Source organism: Zootoca vivipara, chromosome 11 (genome assembly GCF_965207765.1).
Source record: "Zootoca vivipara chromosome 11, rZooViv2.hap1.1, whole genome shotgun sequence".
In the NCBI taxonomy this organism is placed as follows: Eukaryota; Metazoa; Chordata; class Lepidosauria; order Squamata; family Lacertidae; genus Zootoca; species Zootoca vivipara.
This window is the reverse complement of record NC_142594.1, coordinates 56,697,090-56,718,229: the sequence shown is the minus strand read 5'-3', so window position 1 is coordinate 56,718,229 and position 21,140 is coordinate 56,697,090. Positions and strand designations below refer to the sequence as shown.

At 48.9% G+C, this 21,140-nt stretch overlaps 1 protein-coding gene across 1 annotated transcript in view; it reads left to right on the top strand.

The window, feature by feature from the left end:
• The first annotated feature begins 3,677 nt into the window (after positions 1–3,677).
• Positions 3,678–21,140, top strand: part of SMARCC1 (SWI/SNF related BAF chromatin remodeling complex subunit C1) — a 97,869-nt gene continuing 80,406 nt past the window's right edge. Inside the window, exons 1-5 of the mRNA XM_035130395.3 lie at positions 3,678–4,062; positions 9,840–9,959; positions 17,090–17,175; positions 18,689–18,770; positions 20,913–21,005. Of these exons, the coding sequence (XP_034986286.3) occupies positions 3,754–4,062; positions 9,840–9,959; positions 17,090–17,175; positions 18,689–18,770; positions 20,913–21,005 (690 nt within the window). The 5' untranslated portion in view covers positions 3,678–3,753. The remainder of the gene's footprint in view (positions 4,063–9,839; positions 9,960–17,089; positions 17,176–18,688; positions 18,771–20,912; positions 21,006–21,140) is intronic.

Below are 21,140 nucleotides of genomic sequence, written 5' to 3'. Positions count from 1 at the left end.
GTTTGCAAATACCAGAGATTTCCTCCACCCAGGGGGTGAGACATAGGAACCTGCTGGATCAGGTCAGTGGCTCTCTTGTGCGGCATCCTGTTCTCACAGTGGCTAAACAGAAGCTTGTGGGAAACCTGAGCACGATAACCCACACAGTGGTTTGCAGCAACTGGGATTCAAAAACATTACTGCCTCCGACTGGAAGCAGAAGTGAACTCGAGACACCCTTCCAGAGTTCTTGCAATGACCAACTGGAATGGAAATGCTAGAGGGTGAGCCCAAAGCTGGATGTTTTTTGGTGGAAGAAGCCCTGCAACCCCATCTTTCTCCCTCTTTCACGCTGATGGAAGGGCTGCTGTTTCCTTTTCTGCTCATCACCCCACATTTCTTGTTTCAGCCCTGCCTTCTTAACATGCCCAGGTTAGTCTATGGTGCAGAGGCAACTGCAAGAACTTGGAAGTTATTATTATTATTATTATTTAAAAGAAATTTTATTAAAATTTAAAAAATACATAGTACCAAAAAATACATTTCAACAACAATTTCATACATAGAAAGTCGCTAATACAAAATCCCCCCTCCCCCATCCCCACAGACTTCCCTCCGCTGCTTTCTCGACTTCTGTTTCTATCTATTTATACTTCTAACAAAATCTAATGTCCTCTATAATTATTAATCCCTGCGTGCATTCTTTCATCTATTAGCTCTTCCCAAATCATTTTTTAATTATCTTCAATTTTATCTCTTTATCTAACTGAACTTGGAAGTTATTCTTAACTGTCTCGAAACAAAAAAATTCCTTCCAGTAGCACCTTAGAGACCAACTAAGTTTATCATTGGTATGAGCTTTCGTGTGCATGCACACTTCTTCAGATAACTGTCTCAGTGATGTTGGTCTGCAACACCCATAATCGCTGACCAATGGGTTCTGCAAGCTAAGGATGATGGGAATTGTAGTTGATCAACGTCTGGGGACTGAATCTTGATAAAGGCTGCCTTAAAATGTCAACATCCAAGTAAAAAGAGACTACAAAAATCATCAGAAGGACAACATCCATGGCAGGAATACCTAGAAGAACTACCCAAAGGTTTTACTCTGCTTGCATATATACAGTGTGGCTTATTAAACAGGTGAGGCTGTAGCTCAGTAGAAATTTACAGTGCTTTTCCTGCATCACAACTCCATTATTTTCACTACCAGAGAAACTCTTTCTGACATTGTCCCTGGCAGGGCAGCCAATGTGGCTTGACTGACCCTGATTATGCTGATTGATTGACAAGGCAATCCTATAAATGTTGGCTCTGAAGTCACAAAATGATAGAGTTGGAAGGGATCCCCCTCCCCAAAGGGCCATCTAGTCCAAGCCCCTGCAATCCAAGAATTGCAGCTAAAGAATCCCTGACAGATGGTCATCCAGCCTGTGTTTCAAAACCTCCAATGAAGGAGAGTCTACCACAGGGGACCCCAAACTAATGGCCGGGGGCCAGATGTGGCCCAATCGCCTTCTAAATCTGGCCCGTGGACAGTCCGGGAATCAGGATGTTTTTACATGAGTAGAATGTGTCCTATTATTTAAAATGCATCTCTGGATTATTTGTGGGGCCTGCCTGGTGTTTTTTCATGAGTAGAATGTGTCCTTTTATTTAAAATGCATCTCTGGGTTATTTGTGGGGCATAGGAATTCGTTCATTCCCCCCCCCCCAAAAAATATATATAGTCCGGCCCCCCACAAAGTATGAGGAACAGTGGACCAGCTCCCTACTGAAAAAGTTTGCTGACCCCTGGTCTACCACCTTCAAAGGGCTTCACAGATGTGTATAGGATTGCATCCTATGAAGGTGAATGAACCATAGAACCTCTGTTTAAAAACCTCCAAGGAAGGAGAGTCCACAACCTCCAGAGGGAGTCCGTTCCACTGTAGAACAGCTCTTACTGTTTAGTTGGAATCTCTTTTCTTGTAACTTGGAGCCATTGGTTAAGTCCAGAGCAGGAGAAAACAGGTGTCTTAAAATTGACAGGAGTATGAAATGATTGAGGTATTTTGACCAACGGTGCTGTTTTCCTGTGTATTTTTCCTTTTCAAAGCTAGTATCTGGAGCTCTCGTAAAGGTAAAGGGACCCCTGACCGTTAGGTTCAGTCGTGGACGACTCTGGGACTGTGGCGCTCATCTCGCTTTACTGGCTGAGTCCGGGTCATGCGGCCAGCATGACTAAGCCGCTTCTGGCGAACCAGAGCAGCGCACGGAAACGCCGTATACCTTCCCGCCGGAGCGGTACCTATTTATCTACTTGCACTTCGTGCTTTCGAACTGCTAGGTTGGCAGGAGCTGGGACTGAACGGAGCTCACCCCATTGCGGGGATTCAAACCACTGACCTTCTGATCGCCAAGCCCTAGGCTCAGTGGTTTAACTCACAGCGCCAACTGCGCCACCACACTTATATAGTGATAATATTGTCTTCCCTATAACAGTTAAGTTCTGTACTCAAGAAGGGAGTCTGGCAGATGAGGTCTTCAATAGAATTGTTCTGTCTTAAAAGTTAGGGGCATAAAAGCTGTGTATCCAGCTTCTTCTTCACAGGCTGACAGCAACTCTGGTATTCCTGAGCTGGGCCTGGGTGGTCTTCCCCAGCCCTGTGCTTGGGATTGAACCTGGGACTTTATCCATGCAAAGCAGTACCACTGAGCTATATCTCAGCTTCAAGAGCTTCTAACATTCAGCTCTAGTCCTCTCAGTGCCATAGCAGCATAGGAAACTCCTTTTTAGGAGTCTGACCTTTGAACCACCCAGTTCTATGTTGTCTGTGACTGCCTGCAGCTCTCCAGGGGACATTCCCAGCCCCGTCAGAAAATGCTATTAATGATTGAATTGAGTCCTTTACCACTGTGTTACTCCCCTATTATTTTGTATCTTTCGAGCATTTGTACCCTGCTGTCAGCCCGCGGGCTTATGATCTAAGAAAACACATCACATAAAGGCCAAGGGACAAGGAGGGGGGGGACCCTTCAGGCACCCATTTCTAGCGAGTTGTTTCTGTATTGACCAGCTGGCAGTTCAGGGCAGGAGGCGCCTGATAGAGCTGGGTTTTTGGCAAAGCTGATGGAGCGAGCCTTCTGCAGCCTCTCTCTCCTGCTGTTGTTTTTGCTCATTCTGCATAATCGGACGGTCAATTAATTGCATATTCAATGAGGCGCAGCAGATGCAGCCGAAGAACTGGTGGGGATCTCTGGCGCCAAACCCTGCTGCTTCTGCTTCCTTCCTGCCAGGCTCGGGCTACTTATTTTCCAGGGCTGGGGGATCGGCTTTCTTTGCCAGCGAGGCTGTGCACGCCTCCAGCCGCAGACCCCGCCACGCTGCTCCGCCTGGCAGCGACCAGAACAAGGACCGCTCAGCGCGCAGGCGCCCAGCTTTTCCCGGGACGCCTGCGCAGAGAGAGAGAGAGAGAGAGAGAGAGAGAGAGAGCTCCCGACTCGCCCATGCGCACATCCCCCAGGAGGCGTGGCCTGCCCACACCTGGCGCCTGCGCGGAGAGAGGGGGCGTCGAAACAGGGGCCGCCGTATAAACGGTCCTTGGTACGCATGCGCTCCGCCAGCACTCCCGCCTCCAAAGCCAGCGAGAGGAGCCGGCGTCCCGCGCGCGGGCGGGGAAGGCCGCGTGAGGCAAGAGCGAGTGGGAGGCTCGTTCGCTGCGCGTGCGCGCGGAGGGCGAGGGAGAGTGGCGGCGGTGTGGCAGCCGCCGCGGCGTCCCGCGGGCTCTGCGCATGCGCGGGGCCAAGAGAGTGGGAGGCGTCGGGCCCCGGCGGCGGTGGCGGCGGAGGAGGCGCGGAAGGCCGGGAAGGACAATGGCGGCGGCGGCCGCCTCAGCAGCAGCAGCGGCGGCGGCCGTGCCTGCAGGCGGCGTCCTGGGGGCGGCGGCGGGGGGCGCGCCCGGCTCGGGGGTCTCCTCCGCCGCCCCGTTGTCGGCGTCGCGGCGCAAGGACGGCGGCCCCTCGGGGAAGTTCTGGGAGAGCCCCGACACCGTCTCTCAGCTGGACGCCGCGCGGGCCTGGCTCGGCAAGCACTGCAAGAAGGTGAGGAGGCGGACGACGAGGCCCCGGCGGCGGAGCTGTGAGGGGCTTCCCGGCGGAGGAGGCGGCGTCGCCTGAGGAGAAAGAGGCCTCGCCTTCTTCCCCTCAGGGGGCCCTTCCCGCCCCGCCGCCTCCCCTCTCTCCCTCTGTCGCCTCACGGGCCCCTTTCCTTCCCTCGGCGAGGGAGGGAGGGCGGGGCCTCAGGGGGGAAGCCGCTCCCTTCGCCCCTTCCGACCCTCGCACCGGCGTTGGCGGGGAGGGAGGGAAGACCCTTGGCCAGAGGGAGCGGGCAGAGGGGGGAGGCGACTTGAGTGCCAAAAAACAACAACAACCCCAAGACAGGAGTTTGGGGGGGGGGTCGGGCGGCTTTGAAACCTCCCGCGCAAACGCAGCTGCGGTCAGTGGGGTTTGCTCCCAAGTAAGGGTGTGCAGAATGAGGAGGGAAGCCAGGTGGGGATTCGGCCAGGTGTAGGCGAGGGAATGTAGAGCGACATGGTGGGCGACACTGGGGTGTGAGGGATGGGTGTCCTCCCTGGAGGGTTGTTTCCCATTATAAAGAGCATTTGAGGGGTGGATCAACAGGACTTCAGCCAGCCGACTTCTTTGGGACTGCATGTAAACAAGCTTTTGCAGGTTGCATTTTGCAATAAACAGGTGCTTAATTGTTGGCAGGCAGAAGGGAGACCCTTTTCGGATCATGTGGTTTTATCTTGGGAATGTAGATGTTTACATACAGAATAGGTATTGGAGGGGTGGAGGGTCATTGGTTTGTTCTTGTTTTCATTATATATTTTGTATGTTTTTATTTTGTATTTTTATACTGTGAACTGCCCTGAGACCTGCACATGAAGGGTGGTATGCAAAATCAAAAAAAGGAATAAAGAGAAGGGGTGTGTGTGGTTTAAGAGAGAAAGGAACTGAATGAGGTGTAATCCTAGGAATAGTTGGGGCAGGGACCTAGGCTCCTTGTCTCCCGAGAATGGTAGTTTAAAAGGGGAGTGGCTTGTGCAAATTGGTTCAGACTTGGTCTGGGTGTCCTGTTACCTACCTGGGTTTAGGGGGAAAGAGGATGGCCATTTCCAGTTGAATGGGAGCTCTTGTGTGAAGCAAAGGGGCGGGCTCTGTGCGGAAGAGGCAAGGTCTTTGCTTTCCCTGGGAAGAGCTAACAAAGGGCCAGCTGCCTCTTCACCCTGCTGTTGTGGGGCCTGTTATGTTAAAGCTGTCCCTGCTTCACATATCAGGTTGCTGTTATCCTTTATTTTCAGCCTTTCCGCAGGGTGGGCTATAAGAGGTCAGAGGGATAATGTATGATGGAACAAAACGGAAGGGGGGGGGAAGGTTGTCCATTTGTAAAGGTTACTGGGGCACATGCTCAGTGTGGTCTTTTGTCCTAAAAGGACTTCTGAGCCTAGATGTGTGAGCTGACAGGGTCATCAGTTTCATTTAAGTCTAGCTGAAGCTGTCTTTGCATTAATTTCTGAGGTGGTGATGAAACGGTGAAGTGTGTCCAAGGTCCTCTGTGTGTGGCCAAGCAATTATGTACCATGTGGGACTTTAAATATGGGCTTGTTTCCCCTTTTTACGAGATGTCTTGGCATAGTAAAAGGGAAAACGTTCATAGCAGCATATAATCGCTGAAACGATCAAAACATTATTAACATAGCAGTAAAAAGCATGATTTAAGTCTCAGAGGTCAGCGAATGAAACCATTGGAAGTGTGCTTTAAAAGCATGAATGTAATAGATGAGGAAATAATTACTACCAATGCAGGAACCCAGGGCATATATACAGAATTAAAAGTACATTTACATGTTTCCCTAGACCCAGAGATATGTGATGGCTTTATTATTCCCTTTTTGAGGATGGCGCTTGGGAGGATGGTTACCATCCAGCTCCATGCATGGTTGGAAGAAGCAGATTACCTGGACCCATTTCAGTCTTGTTTCAGGCCTAATTTTGCCTTTGAAGAAGCCTTGGTTGATGACCTGTGTTGTGAGAGGGTTGACCCTCTTCATTTTGCTCTCAGTGGTTTTTGATACTGTTCTCTATGGTATTCATCTGGAGTGGCACTGCTGGTTGTGTGTTGAAGGCAGAGTGATATGGTGGTTCTCTTCTGTCTTATCCGTATGGCAGTTTCCAGAGAGTGGCAGTGGGGGACTGCTGTGTGAGCCCATTCCAATTCAGCTATGTGGTTCTGGGGCTCCTTCTTGACCCCCATGCTTTTTAACAGCTATATGAGTGGTTATCGGGGTAGGGTTGGAACAGAGTCTTTATTATGCGGTTGACACCCAGCTCCTGTTTCTCCCTTAATTAGTTAAGGCTCAATCGTTGCTTTGAGGTAGAAATGCTTTGGTTGGGGGCCAGAAATCAAGTTGTATCCCAACAAAACAGAGGTGCTGTGGCTTTGTAGCTCTTATGTCCAGGAATTGGGTAAGAGGCCTGTTCTGCACAGAGTTGCAATCCCCTTGAAGTGGTCAGGTGCATACCTTGGGAGTGGTCCCAGATCTCTCTTTGTGTGGAAGCCAAAGTAGCATCAGTGGTATTTCTAACATCTACTGGTTCCCCAACTATGGCCATTCCTGGTTAGGTATAGCCTGGCTGCAGTAGTCCTCACTCCCTGGCTACAACCAGAACTGATGCTGTATAGGTAGTGCTCTGGAGAACTCTGCTGGAGTAACTGTGGTGTCCAACTTTGTCCAAATCTGAGCCCCTTTATCCCTAAAGGACAGCACAACTTAGCTAGAGGAGGCTGCTAAAGATGTCAGAACAGTGCTTTGTGGGCCAAATGTCAAAAGAGCATTCATCACTCAGAACAGCTGTGCTGAATGGCTGTTTGCAAACTCAGCAATGACAGAGAAGCAAGCTTTCTTTGTTGCTATCACTGCCACATGGTTAGTGTAGTAGTACATCCTCACCCATGTTCATTTAGAGTTGAAGGTTGATGCCACCTGTGCTCTTGCTGTCAGTTCTGCTGCTTCATTGCACACATGTTATTAGAGTACCAAGACAGCCCCATGGTTGACATGGATGCTGTGAAGTCCTGAGACAGCTACCCTGCTCACCTGCCCAGGCTCTGTTATACATGCCAGGTCAGCCCATTCATACATGACTCACCAGACCAGGGGGTTGGCTGACCTTTCCCTACGTACCATCAGAAAGATGGCAGTCTCTTTCACCTTTCCTGTCTTCGACACTTAACTCCCCTGATCCACCTCTAACAAAGCACCAGGCAGCAGATAACATTCAGGTGAATAACAGTGTTGTAAAGTAAATAATTAATGCCAGGGGATATCAGACTAGGAGATGCTTGCAGTATAAAAATACCAGGCACAAATCACACCCTAGCTTTTACCTGTGATCAAAGAGGCACTCAGAATCACTGAGAACTCCCAAGTGCTTTGCCTCTGAAGTGCTGCACAGTGTCAGATGTGATAAATTTCCCCATCTCCTGCCAAAGAGCTCAGGCAGCCTTGTCAAGAAGCCCACAGAAATTTCTAACCCGCAGTTTTATTTTTTCTCATAAAGTGGTTGGCTGAGGCTGAACTCTTTTTTATGAGGGAAAAACGAGACTAGTAAGACTGACATTGCTTCTATGCAGAGTGCAGAAGAGGGAATTTTCCTTTGTTCCTAACTTAGAAATTCAGGGGGATACCAAAGAGATTCAGTGAAGGTGGCACTTTCCTTGGCTTGGAGGAGGGTGCTTTGCTTCCTTCATGCCCATGATAGAAATAAATACAATATAATACTTCTTTGTCTCCAGCAGATGGCAGCCCAGTGCCCATTCACCTGTGTGTGATTACAGTATTCCACATTGCCTGTGATGATGCAAGACCTCTTCATCCTGGAGTAAAGTGACTAGTGGGGTGCCACAGGGTTCTGTCTTGGGCCCAGTCTTATTCAACATCTTTATCAGTGACTTGGATGATGGGCTTGAGGGCATCCTGAGCAAGTTTGCAGATGACACCAAATTGGGAGGGGTGGCTAATATCCCAGAGGACAGGATCACACTTCAAAATGACCTTAACAGATCAGACAACTGGGCCAAAGCAAACAAGATGAACTTTAACAGGGAGAAATGTAAAGTACTACACTTGGGCAAAAAAAATGAAAGGCACAAATACAGGATGGGTGACACCTGGCTTGAGAGCAGTACATGTGGAAAGGATCTAGGAGTCTTGGTAGACCACAAACTTGACATGAGTCAACAGTGTGATGCAGCAGCTAAAAAAGCCAATCCAATTCTGGGCTGCATCAATAGGAGTATAGCATCTAGATCAAGGGAAGTAATAGTACCATTGTATTCTGCTCTGGTCAGACCTCACCTGGAGTACTGTGTCCAGTTCTGGGCACCACAGTTCAAGAAGGATACTGACAAGCTGGAACGTGTCCAGAGGAGGGCAACCAAAATGGTCAAAGGCCTGGAAACGATGCCTTATGAGGAACGGCTTAGGGAGCTGGGTATGTTTAGCCTGGAGAAGAGAAGGTTAAGGGGTGATATGATAGCCATGTTCAAATATATAAAAGGATGCCATATAGAGGAGGGAGAAAGGTTGTTTTCTGCTGCTCCAGAGAAGCGGACATGGAGCAATGGATTCAAGCTATAAGAAAGAAGATTCCACCTAAACATTAGGAAGAACTTCCTGAAAGTTAAGAGCTGTTCGGCAGTGGAATTTGCTGCCAAGGAGTGTGGTGGAGTTGTCTCCTTTGGAGGTCTTTAAGCGGAGGCTTGACAGCCATCTGTCAGGAATGCTTTGATGGTGTTTCCTGCTTGGCAGGGGGTTGGACTGGATGGCCCTTGTGGTCTCTTCCAACTCTGATTCTGTGATTCTATGATATGTGGGAGGGTTAAGGCTTAGTGGGGACCATAAGCAATGCCTACCTAGACCAAACTTTCAAATTCCTGTGAAATACCATTTCTTTTACACATCCGTCAGTGCACATGGTAGTTTACAGCGTAAGTGAAAAATCTGGGTTGTTGTGCAAAGGAAGTGACAACTTTGAAATTTGACAGTCGAGATTACAGAGGAAAGGGATGTGAGAGGCAATGGCAGTTCAGGGTACTGGTGAACAAATGTCATTATACATACTTTGTTGCAATTGGGTATGAAGACTGGGGGTGTCAAGCAAAGGCTCCATGGAAGGAGGATTTTGAGGATCACTTTAATTTGTGAAATGTTCATACAAATGTGCATTTCTCTTGTTGGTGCAAGCTCATGCATTTGAACAGTGGACAAAAATGTGAACGTAATCTTGGGTAGCAAGTGGTTATCAGCTTTGTCCACTGTTAGGCGCCGTTTATAAGAAATCCACACAATATAAATGCTTAATGCTTGAGAGATGCCCAGAGTGGCTGGGGCACCCATTCAGATGAGCAGGGTACTAATAAGTTAGTAGTAGTAGTAGTAGTAGTAGTAGTACCATACTAATAATTTATTATTAGTAGTAGTAGAGCAGTAGTATAGTGCTGAACACAGGAGTAGTACTGGCCTTGCCAATAATGTATGTATGCTACATGTGATGGTTTGCATTTAATGTATTGAAAACTAATAGCATCTTAAATGAACTTGGGCAAATTTAAATCTAATGACAGCTCCTCTTTGACTGCCTAGCTACTAACCTGTGTTGCAGAATACTGTAACTGTTAAAAATCAGGATTAAAAAGTCACCAACATGGCAGAAAAGAACCTTGAATTTGTGGCGTTAAAGTTGCTATAGCTTGTGAGTGACTTTCCAGATGAGTGAAAGGACAAAGATTGATTTGGGAAATGTTTGCTTTTCAGTATGTTCAAGCAGATGCTCCTACCAATAAAACCCTGGCTGGGCTTGTGGTGCAGCTGCTGCAGTTTCAGGAAGATGCCTTCGGAAAACATGTTGCCAATCCTGCCTTTACAAAGTTTCCTGTGAGTATTTAAAACGCTCTTGTAATGTTTCTTCAGCTGTTGCATTTGCCATATACAGTACTTCAAAGTAAATAGGTCTACAGCTGCTTCCTGAAAAGCTGCCAACACTTAAGAGTGGGAGGCTGTATTTGAACCCAGAAGCAAAAGGATTCTGTCTGTTTCACGGTGTCAGAAACACAAGTTGACAAATTTAGCCTTCACTCTTTGTAATTCTCGTGCTGTTATATCTGCTAACAATATGCTAAGAATACTGCAGGATTAAATAAGAGCTGGGCTTTGTTTTGAGACTTTAATACAGGCATGCCCAAACTGCGGCCCTCCAGATGTTTTGGCCTACAACTCCCATGATCCCTAGCTAACAGGACCAGTGGTTGGGGAAGATGGGGGTTGTAGTCCAAAACATCTGGAGGGCTGAAATCTGGGGATGCCTGCTGTGAGGGACAGGGGATATCGCGAAGTCCCTCCCCTCCTAAGTTCAAGCCAATCCCCGAGCACAGGGGGAAGCAGAGAGAGTTCCGATTCCAGTGGGGAAGCAGGAAGTCGTGTCCGAGGCTCAGGCAAGGTAGAGGAGCCAGGGTCCCAGGTGGGACAGGAAGGGGCGAATAAGGGCGGGAGACCCATCCCCCCAACTCCGGAATTACGCAGAAAGAGGAGGGGAAAGAGGATGGGTCTGCCAAAGCTTTTGTGTTGGAGAAAGACGCGCCAAAAGCCATTAGGAGGTTCTGAAACCGACTGACCACATCACTCCGTGTAAATAGCAATGACTTGAGCACTGTAAATACGCAGCACCAATAAAAGAATAAAATGCAGAGCTGCGTAGCGTCGTTACTCTGAAGTAGTCCACTCCGGCCACTGTGACAGCAACCTCCTAATCCTTTTTGGGCTACTTTGGAGTTGCCGGGATGAGCGTGTCAGAGGCGGAGAAATGGCGGCAGATCGCGGAGCAAGCCCAGCAAGAACTGCAGCAGCTGTCGCTGCAGGCGCAGGGGGAATTGAAGGCAGCTAAAGAGGAGACTAAGAAGGTCCAGGACGACCGGCTACAACTTGCGGAACAGGTGAGAGCGCTTCAGGAAAAAGAGCAGCAATTAAGGGCGGTGGCGGTAGACCTCCAAAACAAGCTGGATGCAGAGAAAAACAAGGCGGGAGGGGCACCCCAAGTCCAAGTGCTGCCAGGAAGGAGAGCCGGGACCCTAGTAAGCAAGTTCAATGGAGACCCGAGGGAATTTCAGGGCTTTGAGACTGAGATTGTGTATGCTCTTGAGCTGCACCACGATGAGTTCCCTGATGATGAGCACAGGGTAGCGTTTATTGTGGAGCACCTTACCGGGGCAGCCAGGGAGTGGCTAAGACCGTTAATTGCAACAAGGAATCCTTGCATGAAGAATGTCAAACTATTTCTAGAAGGTTTGAAAACGATGTATTCGTCCGATAGTCATATGGACCAGACTAAGGAGGAACTTCATAATTTACGCCAAGGAAATATGACAGTTCGCGCGTATTGGGCGAAATTCACCATGCTGGTGCACAGATTGGGGTGGGAACTAGAGTCCCCCCCAATGCAAGCGGCGTTCTACTTGGGGTTGCATGAGGAGGTGAAGGATGAGCTCTCGAGAGGTCCAAAGCCCAGTAATATGGATCAGCTGAGCAAAGCGGCTCTGGCGGTGGGGGTGAGACAGGAATCCCGGTGGAGCGACAAGCAAGCAACGCGCGCAAAGCGGGCTTGGTTCCCACGGTCGCAGGAGAAGCCACTCCCCCAACAACCCTTTCAAGCCACGCCTGGGGCCAGTCAGGACCAGGAACCCATGCAGATTGATAGCGCGCGCGCGCGGGCTTTTCAAACCCCAGCGGCGCCAAGACGCAAGGAGGGAAGGGGTGGGAATTGCTTTCTCTGCAACTCCCCCCAGCATCTCGTCAGAGACTGCCCACATCGCAGGGAGTGGCAAGGAAAGGCGGGAACGGTTGTGCCCTCCCCCACTGAAGCAGCACCACAGCAGGGAAACGGGAAAGCCTGGCTGCAGGAGACAAGGGGCGGCAGCCAGGCACAGTCAGCAGACAACAGCCCCAGCCCACCCACCCGCACAGAGAGGAGCAGAGCCAGCCCACCCCTCCCAGAGCAGGAGTGGTTCTAGAAGTGACGCTCACGCTTCCAAATGGCTATCCCCTGACAGTCCTCGCCCTAATTGACAGTGGGGCGTCAGCGAACTTCTTCTCGAGAAACTTTGCAGAAGAGCACCAGATCCAGCTTCTGCAGCTGGATTTTCCTCTGCACGTGGCAACCATTGACGGCAGAGAGCTGCTGGGAGGGGCCATCACTCATCAAACCCCCCCCATGAGAATGACGGTTGGAAGGCACTCAGAGACACTGGCATTCAACGTCACCACCATCTCAGACCCCCCCATCGTTTTGGGCATGAGCTGGCTGGCGCGCCATGACCCCTCCATAAGTTGGCACCAGAGATGCATCACTTTTGGATCGGACTTTTGCCTGGAACATTGCATGCAGCACCAACCAGGGGAGGGGCCTCCGATAGCCACGGTGGCCACCATGCACGTCAAAGGGGGTGAAGCGATACCCAAGCCGTACTGGGACCTGCAGGAGGTCTTCAGCGAAGCGGAGTCCGACCACCTACCCCCACACAGGCCTTTTGACTGCCAGATCAACCTGGTACCAGGGGCAACTATACCCCCAGCCAAGCTGTACGCCATGTCAGACCAGGAACTGGAAGATCTGCGCGCTTTCATCGACAAGAACCTCAAGCGGGGGTTCATCAGAGAAAGCAAGGCAGCAGGGGGCAGCCCGGTCTTCTGGGTGGACAAGAAAGACACGCAACAGCGCCGTCTTGTGGTGGATTTTAGACGGCTGAATTCGGTGACAGAGCCAGTGGCTTTCCCCATGCCCAGAGTGGATGATCTCCTGACAGCGGCACGCAGGGGCAAGATTTTCACCAAGCTGGACCTGAGGGGGGCGTACAACTTGATCAGGATCCGGGAAGGCGATGAATGGAAAACCACGATGTTCACGCCTCTGGGCTCTTTTGAATATCTGGTGATGCCCTTCGGGTTGCAAGGGGGCTCAGCATGCTTCCAGGCCTTCATGCACCACGTCCTGGGGTCCCTCCTCTTCAGGAAATGCTTGGTCTTCCTGGATGACATCCTTATTTACTCCAACGACCCAGTGCAGCACGTGAAAGATGTCAGGGAGGTGTTGCAGCGCCTGAAGGAGAACCACCTGTATGTGAAGCTGGAGAAGTGCAAGTTTCACACCAAGGAGGTGGACTTCCTGGGCTACAAGCTGTCAGACAAGGGGCTGGCGATGGACAAGGACAAGGTGCAGGCCATCCTGGACTGGCACAGCCCCAGGACTCGCAAAGATGCCCAACGCCTACTAGGCTTCGCCAACTTCTACAGGAAGTTCATCAAGAACTTCTCTCGCGTTACGGCTCCCATCACTGACTGCCTGAGAGGCAAGCAGAAGTTCAGGTGGACACCAGAGGCGCAAGCAGCGTTCGAAAGCCTCAAGAGGGTGTTCGCCTCAGACCAGAACCTGTTCCACGTGGTTCAGGACGCACCCCTACGCGTGGAGACAGATGCTTCTGATAAAGCTGTGGGCGCCATTTTGTTGCAACTGGACGCCAACAGAGAGTGGAGACCCTGTGCCTTCTTCTCCAGGAAATTGACTCAGCCAGAGCGAAACTACACAGTGTTTGATCGGGAACTTCTGGCGATCCACGCTGCGTTCCAGCACTGGAGACACTTCCTGGTGGGCGCCAAGCACCCCATCCAGGTGTGCACAGACCACAAGAACCTGGAGTTCTGGAGAACTGCCAGGGTGCTCAACCAGCGGCAGATACGGTGGGCAGAGTTCTTCTCGAACTTCAACTTCTCCATACACTACATCCCGGGAGAGCAGAATGTCAGGGCGGATGCCCTCTCCCGCAAGCCAGAGTACATGGAGGAGGAGGCGCCACCGGCACCCAGGCACATTTTCCCCCCATCAGCATGGTCCTGCGGAGCAGCAGTGGTGAGCGAGGCAGAACTCACAGCACTGACGGCAGCGGATGAATTTGCCAACCGCATCTTCAGAGAACTGAGAGGGGGGGGGAGCAGGCAAAAGACTTTGCAGAACGCAGGGGGCTGCTTTTCTACAAGGGTGCACTGTACCTGCCCACCACCCAGCTTAGACGTACGGTCCTCAAGCAGATGCACGACAACCCAACGGCGGGTCATTTTGGGAGGGACAAAACCACTCACCTAGTCATGAGACACTTCTGGTGGCCAGGGGTGCGGGAAGATGTTCGAGACTATGTACGGGGCTGTGACACCTGCCAGCGGGCAAAGGTGGTCAGAGCAGCACCACCGGGATTGCTGGAGCCCTTAGCCACGCCACACAGGCCGTGGGAAGTGGTGTCCATGGACTTCATCACAGATCTGCCTTCTTCCAGGGGCAAGACCGCAGTGTTGGTGGTGGTGGACCTCATGTCCAAAATGTGCCACTTTATACCGTGTGCCAGGGCGGTCTCGGCAGAAGAGACAGCCAAACTGTTTGTGGATCACGTATTCAGACTGCATGGATTACCCTTAAGGGTTATTTCGGATCGTGGCCGCCAATTTGTTTCCAGGTTCTGGCGGCGGCTCATGAACCTCCTGCAGGTGGAGGTCAGCTTGTCGACGGCTAGACACCCGCAGACCAATGGACAGGCGGAGAGGGTCAACGCCATTCTGCAGCAGTACCTGAGATGCTACGTCAGCCAGAGGCAAACGGACTGGGTGGATCGCCTGCCACTGGCAGAATTTGCCTACAACAATGCGGTGCACGTCTCCACAGGGGTGTCGCCCTTTAAGGCCAATTACGGGCGTGACCTCAGATCTTTCCCTGAGAGGGAGGGGGAGGAGGAGGAGGAGGGCCCACAGGCTGAGGATTGGGCAGAGGAACTGGAGACGGTGCACCAGCAGCTCAGAGAACACTTGGAGAGAGCCAAGGAAGCGTACAAGAGGGGGGCAGATCGCCACAGGCGACCGGGGGAGGTCATTAGGGTGGGGGACAAAGTTTGGTTGTCCTCGGAGGGCCTTCCCATCAGAGGGCGATGCAAAAAGCTGGCGCCCAGAAGGTTGGGCCCCTTCACGGTCACGCAACAGGTCAACCCGGTGGCATACAGGCTGGCACTGCCAGAGGACATGAGGGTGCACCCAGTGTTTCATAGATCGCTGCTGTCGCCGTACAGGGAAAGCAGCAGGCTCCGAGACAGCGAACAAACCCCTGAGGGAGGGGGGGAGAGGGAAGGCAGGGAGCAACTCAATGAGGCCACAGCCATCCTGGATTCAAGGTGGGGGGTGGGGGGCCTGGAGTACCTCATGGCATGGGAGGATGCTCCACCGTCCCAGAATGAATGGGTCCCAGCCACTCAGATACAGGAGGAATTCCTGGTAGAAGAATTTCACGCCCTTTTCCCCCATAGACCCAAGCCCTGGCACATGGAAAGGGAGGGGGAGGGGGAGGAAGCACGGGAGAGCAGTTCACCATGGCGCTGGGAAGCGGAGTTTGAGGAACCAGAGGATGAGGTATGGGTGTCACCGAGATCCACCCAGTCAGAGGAAGGAGCAGATTGGCAGAACATTTTTACCCCCACCAGCTCTGACGCCACAGACTTTTTGGGATTCCCGTCCTCCCAGGCGGAAGGGGGGGGGCTTGCAGGACTGGGGGGAGGTGTTCACACCAACGGGCTCGGAAAGCACTGAGTTCTTAGGCTTCCAGTCGTCACCGACACCTGGGGGGGACCTGGGGAGGGGTGAAGGAGAGCTTGGGAGGGGGGTGGATGTGAGGGACAGGGGATATCGCGAAGTCCCTCCCCTCCTAAGTTCAAGCCAATCCCCGAGCACAGGGGGAAGCAGAGAGAGTTCCGATTCCAGTGGGGAAGCAGGAAGTCGTGTCCGAGGCTCAGGCAAGGTAGAGGAGCCAGGGTCCCAGGTGGGACAGGAAGGGGCGAATAAGGGCGGGAGACCCATCCCCCCAACTCCGGAATTACGCAGAAAGAGGAGGGGAAAGAGGATGGGTCTGCCAAAGCTTTTGTGTTGGAGAAAGACGCGCCAAAAGCCATTAGGAGGTTCTGAAACCGACTGACCACATCACTCCGTGTAAATAGCAATGACTTGAGCACTGTAAATACGCAGCACCAATAAAAGAATAAAATGCAGAGCTGCGTAGCGTCGTTACTCTGAAGTAGTCCACTCCGGCCACTGTGACACCTGCTTTAATACATAAGTAGATGGAACCCAAATATGTGCTTGGTCCAAGCCATTTAGGATTTCATAGGTAATTGCCAGCATCTTGACCTGCAATCCCTTTTGTGAACTTCAAGATGGCAAACTCATGGATGGCATGTATTTAAATTGATCTTTTTGTCTTTATGATTTAAATTAAATAGATCAATCTTGAAGTTGCAGTTGGATTACCCCAACTTATGTAGTGCTTGTTTGCCACAGTACTGGAGCAACTTGAGAGACCACATATTTTATTGTAGGATACTGTATTTCACTACACCCCTGACAAGAAGGATAGCTGGGATAGTCACACACAGACAGTGGCGAAGCTGCATGCTCCGGTACCAGAGCTCCTGGAGGTGGAGAGCAGGCAGGGGCGTGCACATAGAGGGTTGACCAGACCTCAAGGGGCCCTGATTTGGTGCTGATTAATTCTCTAGGACCCTGACTTTGTTTGAGTTCCTATCATTTGCTCCTACTAGGTTGTGCCACTTCATTGGGAGGGGGAGGGGTGAGATAACTGTTCACATACACTCTGGGAGTTGTTTCTGTGCAACACATGGCCTGTCAATTTTTGTACTACAGATTTGCAATGCTGCAGATTTTCAAGCAGTGTACTGTTTAATATTTTAGATTCACATGAACCTTAAGGACAGTATGCAGGACCCAAATGTAACTTGTGGGGGTGGGAGATACAGGAGGTGTGTGTACTTTGAGTTTCAGCCTGCCAATACTTTGCTCAAATAATGTGATATTTTTTGCAGCTGCTTCCTTGGGAGGCTTGTACTGTTTAATATTCCGTTGCTTCACTGCTTGCTTCTGCTTTTGTTAGTGTGAGTATGAAAGTCACCTTGATATTTTCTCTGTTTTAGGCAAAGTGCTTCATGGACTTCAAAGCTGGAGGAACACTGTGTCACATTCTTGGTGCTGCATATAAGTACAAAAATGAGCAAGGATGGTGAGTCCTTTTAATCTTTTCCACAGAATTCCCAGGTCCTGCTCAAGAGTATGAGCATGTGGCACTCCCTGCATTAGTTTTAGGTAGACAGATGAAAATGATTTTATTTCAAAGAACTTGTAGTTAAATCAGGTTTTTCATTGGAAAATTACTCTTTTTATTCTTTCCTGTATGTTGTTATTTTGTAATATAGCGGGTTGGGTCCATAGATAAGCATGGCAAAGTGGGCTTCCCTCTAACACACACACACACAGACACACACAGAGAGAGAGGTTCTATAGATTCTGTGGGATCGGGTGGACAGGCATGTCCAGGGGGCAGGGTGTGTGTGAATCATGTTGTAGCAACTTCCACAGTTGGCGAGAGGAGGCAGAGGAAAGTTTGCTTCCTCTGTCTAATTTCATGGTTATCTGTGGATCCTATCTGGTGATTTTACATGGCATTGGAGAACTTTTGAAGCAGAGGGACATAACATTTATTAAATGGTCGCTTATTTTTCCTTTGACCACTCAAATTTCCTTTCAGACCTTGTTAGTGTTTCAGATTCTGGCATTCACTTCTTGATGAGTGAGGATAAAGGAACAGCCAGATGCTGGGAGCAAACAGGGCAAGAGCATTAGATATTATTCTTCCCTGTAACTTTGAAAATAATCTTATCTGGCTGCTATCCTTAAACAAAACACTGGATTAGTTTTTGGATTGAGCCAGCGATGCCACTCTTGATGTTTTCAAGGCTTGTAGAAGAGAAGAGGAGGAAAGGAAACAGTTTAGTTCATACACTTGTATGCATACATGCGTCTCCTGTTGCACAGAGGGTCTGTGGTGAATAATAATAATAATAATAATAATAATAATAATAATAATAATAATAATAATAATATATTATTTATACCCTGCCCTTCTGGCTGGGTTTCCCCAGCCACTCTGGGCGGCTTCCAACAGAAAAATAAAATAAAATAATCGCCGCCACCAAGAAGGCCCTCTGCCTGGTTCCCTGAAACTTGGCTTCTCGCAACGAGGGAACTGCCAGAAGGCCTTCGGTACTGGATCTCAGTGTCCGGGCAGAACGATTGGGGTGGAGACGCTCCTTCAGATAATGGACTGCTGTAATTCCATTATAGGGCTGCTTATTTCCCTTTTGATGCATAGCATTTTTCTGGGGTATCTCCCTTCCCCCAAATCCTAGATAATTGTGGCTGTTCTTACTGCCTTTATTTTTTGTCTGGCATCACATTCCTTTCTCTCGCTCCACCCCATTAAGCTGGGGTTCCTTGGAGTGCCCTAAGTCTAAAGGCTCCCTAGGAAATGTTTCTGTATGCCTGGATAGAACTTCTGTTGGAATTGATGGGAAAAGGTGTTGAATTATCACGTGCACAGGACCATCAAAGATTCTTTACTATAATTATCAGATGCTGTGTGGCCCTAATTCTATGCAATGCTGTCTTGAATTATCCCAAACATGTCTAAATGTTTTTAGCTATTCTAAGTACTATATAAATATTTTTTGTTGCAGGCGCCGATTTGATTTGCAGAACCCTTCCCGAATGGATCGAAACGTAGAAATGTTTATGAATATTGAAAAAACATTGGTGCAGGCAAGAATTCTATTAATAATAATGCTTAATTTCTGGTCTTATGTTTGAAAATGTATTTAGAAAAGAATAGAATAGAATAATTTATTGGGCAAGTATCAACCATACTTGGAATTTTGCTTCGACTGCATTGCAGTGTAAAGAAAAAATGTACCTCATACAAACACTATTCCCCTCACAATACAACAGCACAGCGAAAAGACCCCATACCACCAACTGTCCTCCCTTCTGCCCACAACTACAGATTCAACAATTTGATGGCACAAGGAAAAAAGCTATTCCTGTGCCTAGACATTTTTGTATATAGAGTCCTGTAGCTTTAAGGCTTGCTGTGAATGTGATCTACGTAGGAATCCCAGGCCCACCTGTGAACGTATGTAAAAATTACATTCATAGCTTGCTGGCACATTGTTCCATTAAAAATATAGATTAGCAGGGAGGATAAGGGGATAAATGTGTATGTAGTTAACATTTCAGGAAAGGAAGCCATTATTTTAATTTATAAAGCAGGATTGTCACTTATAGAACAATTAATTGGCACAAAGTTCTTCAGTCTTGTCTGCCTTCACAATAACCCTGTGAGGCAGATCATTCATGTTTGGGATACTGCAGCAGAGCAAGAATGATTTTCCTGGAGCCATATGACAGAGGTGCCAGGTCTAGGTGCCCATACTAGCGCACTCGGTTATGCTTGCAAAATACAGTTCTTAACTTGGTAAACAATTTATATACTGCTTGGTTATAATAAAACCTTACATGAATGAACCTCAAAATAATAAGTTACATTTCAAACTTTACTGCAAAGGAGGCATGGACAAAGACAACCACAAATGGTGATCCTATAGCTCACTTTCTCTTCGGCTGTTGATACTTCACCAGTAAACCTGCTGGGCTCTGATGATACTTCATGTGCTGGGATGTCACCAGCACAAAGTTAGCTTAAGAACTGAGAGCAGTATTCTGTTCAACTCACCACTTTGTGTGTGTATACAGTGGTGCCTTGACTTACGAATTTAATCCGTTCCGAAGGCACCTTCGTAAGTTGAAAAATGCCATTGCAAACACAATTTCCCATAGGAATGCATTGGAAATGGAAAAATTTGTAAGTCGAAGCAACCCTATCTAAAAATTCGTAAGTCGAAAAATCCCTGCCTAAAACCGCCATGGTTTTTTTCCGGATGTTGAGACATTCGTAAGCGCGTGGCCATTACCCCCATTTGTAGGTCGAAAAATTCGGTTGTTGAGTCGTTCGTAAGTTGAGGTACCACTGTACCTGAGATTTAGCTGTCTTCGAGTTCACTTTGACAGAGCTTCTGCAATTTGAAAACTTACATCTCTACCAGCAGAATTTAGCCTTATAAAAGATACTGGCTGGGCTCCATTGAGATCAACAACAACAATTATTATTATTTTATTATTTATATTCCTCACATCAGACTGAGTTGCCCCAGCCACTCTGGATTCCCTCATGATAAAGCACATCTGGTGGGATATTTTACTTGGCACAGCAGATCCCCATTTGTTGTGAGAGACTCCTTTGAAAAGTCCCTCCATTTCATACATGGTTTGACATATGATGCAGGAGGCTGCTGCTGCAGACATAGGAAATCCCAAGCACCTTACATGTTGAACATGTTGCATTGTTTTTGGAAGCTTGCTGTTATCATAAATTTTGACATTAAATATACATTTAATTCTAAACAAACACGGCAGATACTGTTGCTTTCCTGGTTGTGGGAATAATGAAAAATTAATTGTGATGGACTGAGCCCTAGTGTGGAATAAACTTAGCCCTGGTGCATGATAATGCTCTTGATCCTTGATTAATTTGGTTTCTAAGTTGAACTCTTGGCTACTTATAGTGTCTCTGTGCACTGAGCCACAGCCGAATACTAGCACAGTGTGGGGAAAGTAGATGGAGAAGTTTTTCTCCTCATGCTGCTGGAACCAAATGAGGTTCTCCGGTGAAGCTGGGCAGAGATTGAGGACCTACAAACAGAAAGTATTTGTTCAAATAGTGCATGCAGGTGTGTGTCCCCGCCAGACTTGTGTGTGTGTAATGGATTACCATAGTTGTGCCAGTAATCTCTATATTACTGGTTTTTGTTTTCAATAAAGTGATCTCTCCTTTATTTTCTCTTCCAGAATAACTGTCTGAGCAGACCAACCATCTACCTCGTACCAGAAATTGAACTGAAGTTGGCTAATAAGCTAAAGGACATTGTCAAACGTCACCAGGTATCAGGCACATCATACATTTAGCATGTCAAATGTTGATCTGTTTAGCATAATTGCAAAGGGACTCACATAGGAACATACCGTAATTATTTCAGACTCTTATCTCAGGGCTGGAGAACTCCTGGCCCTCAAGAT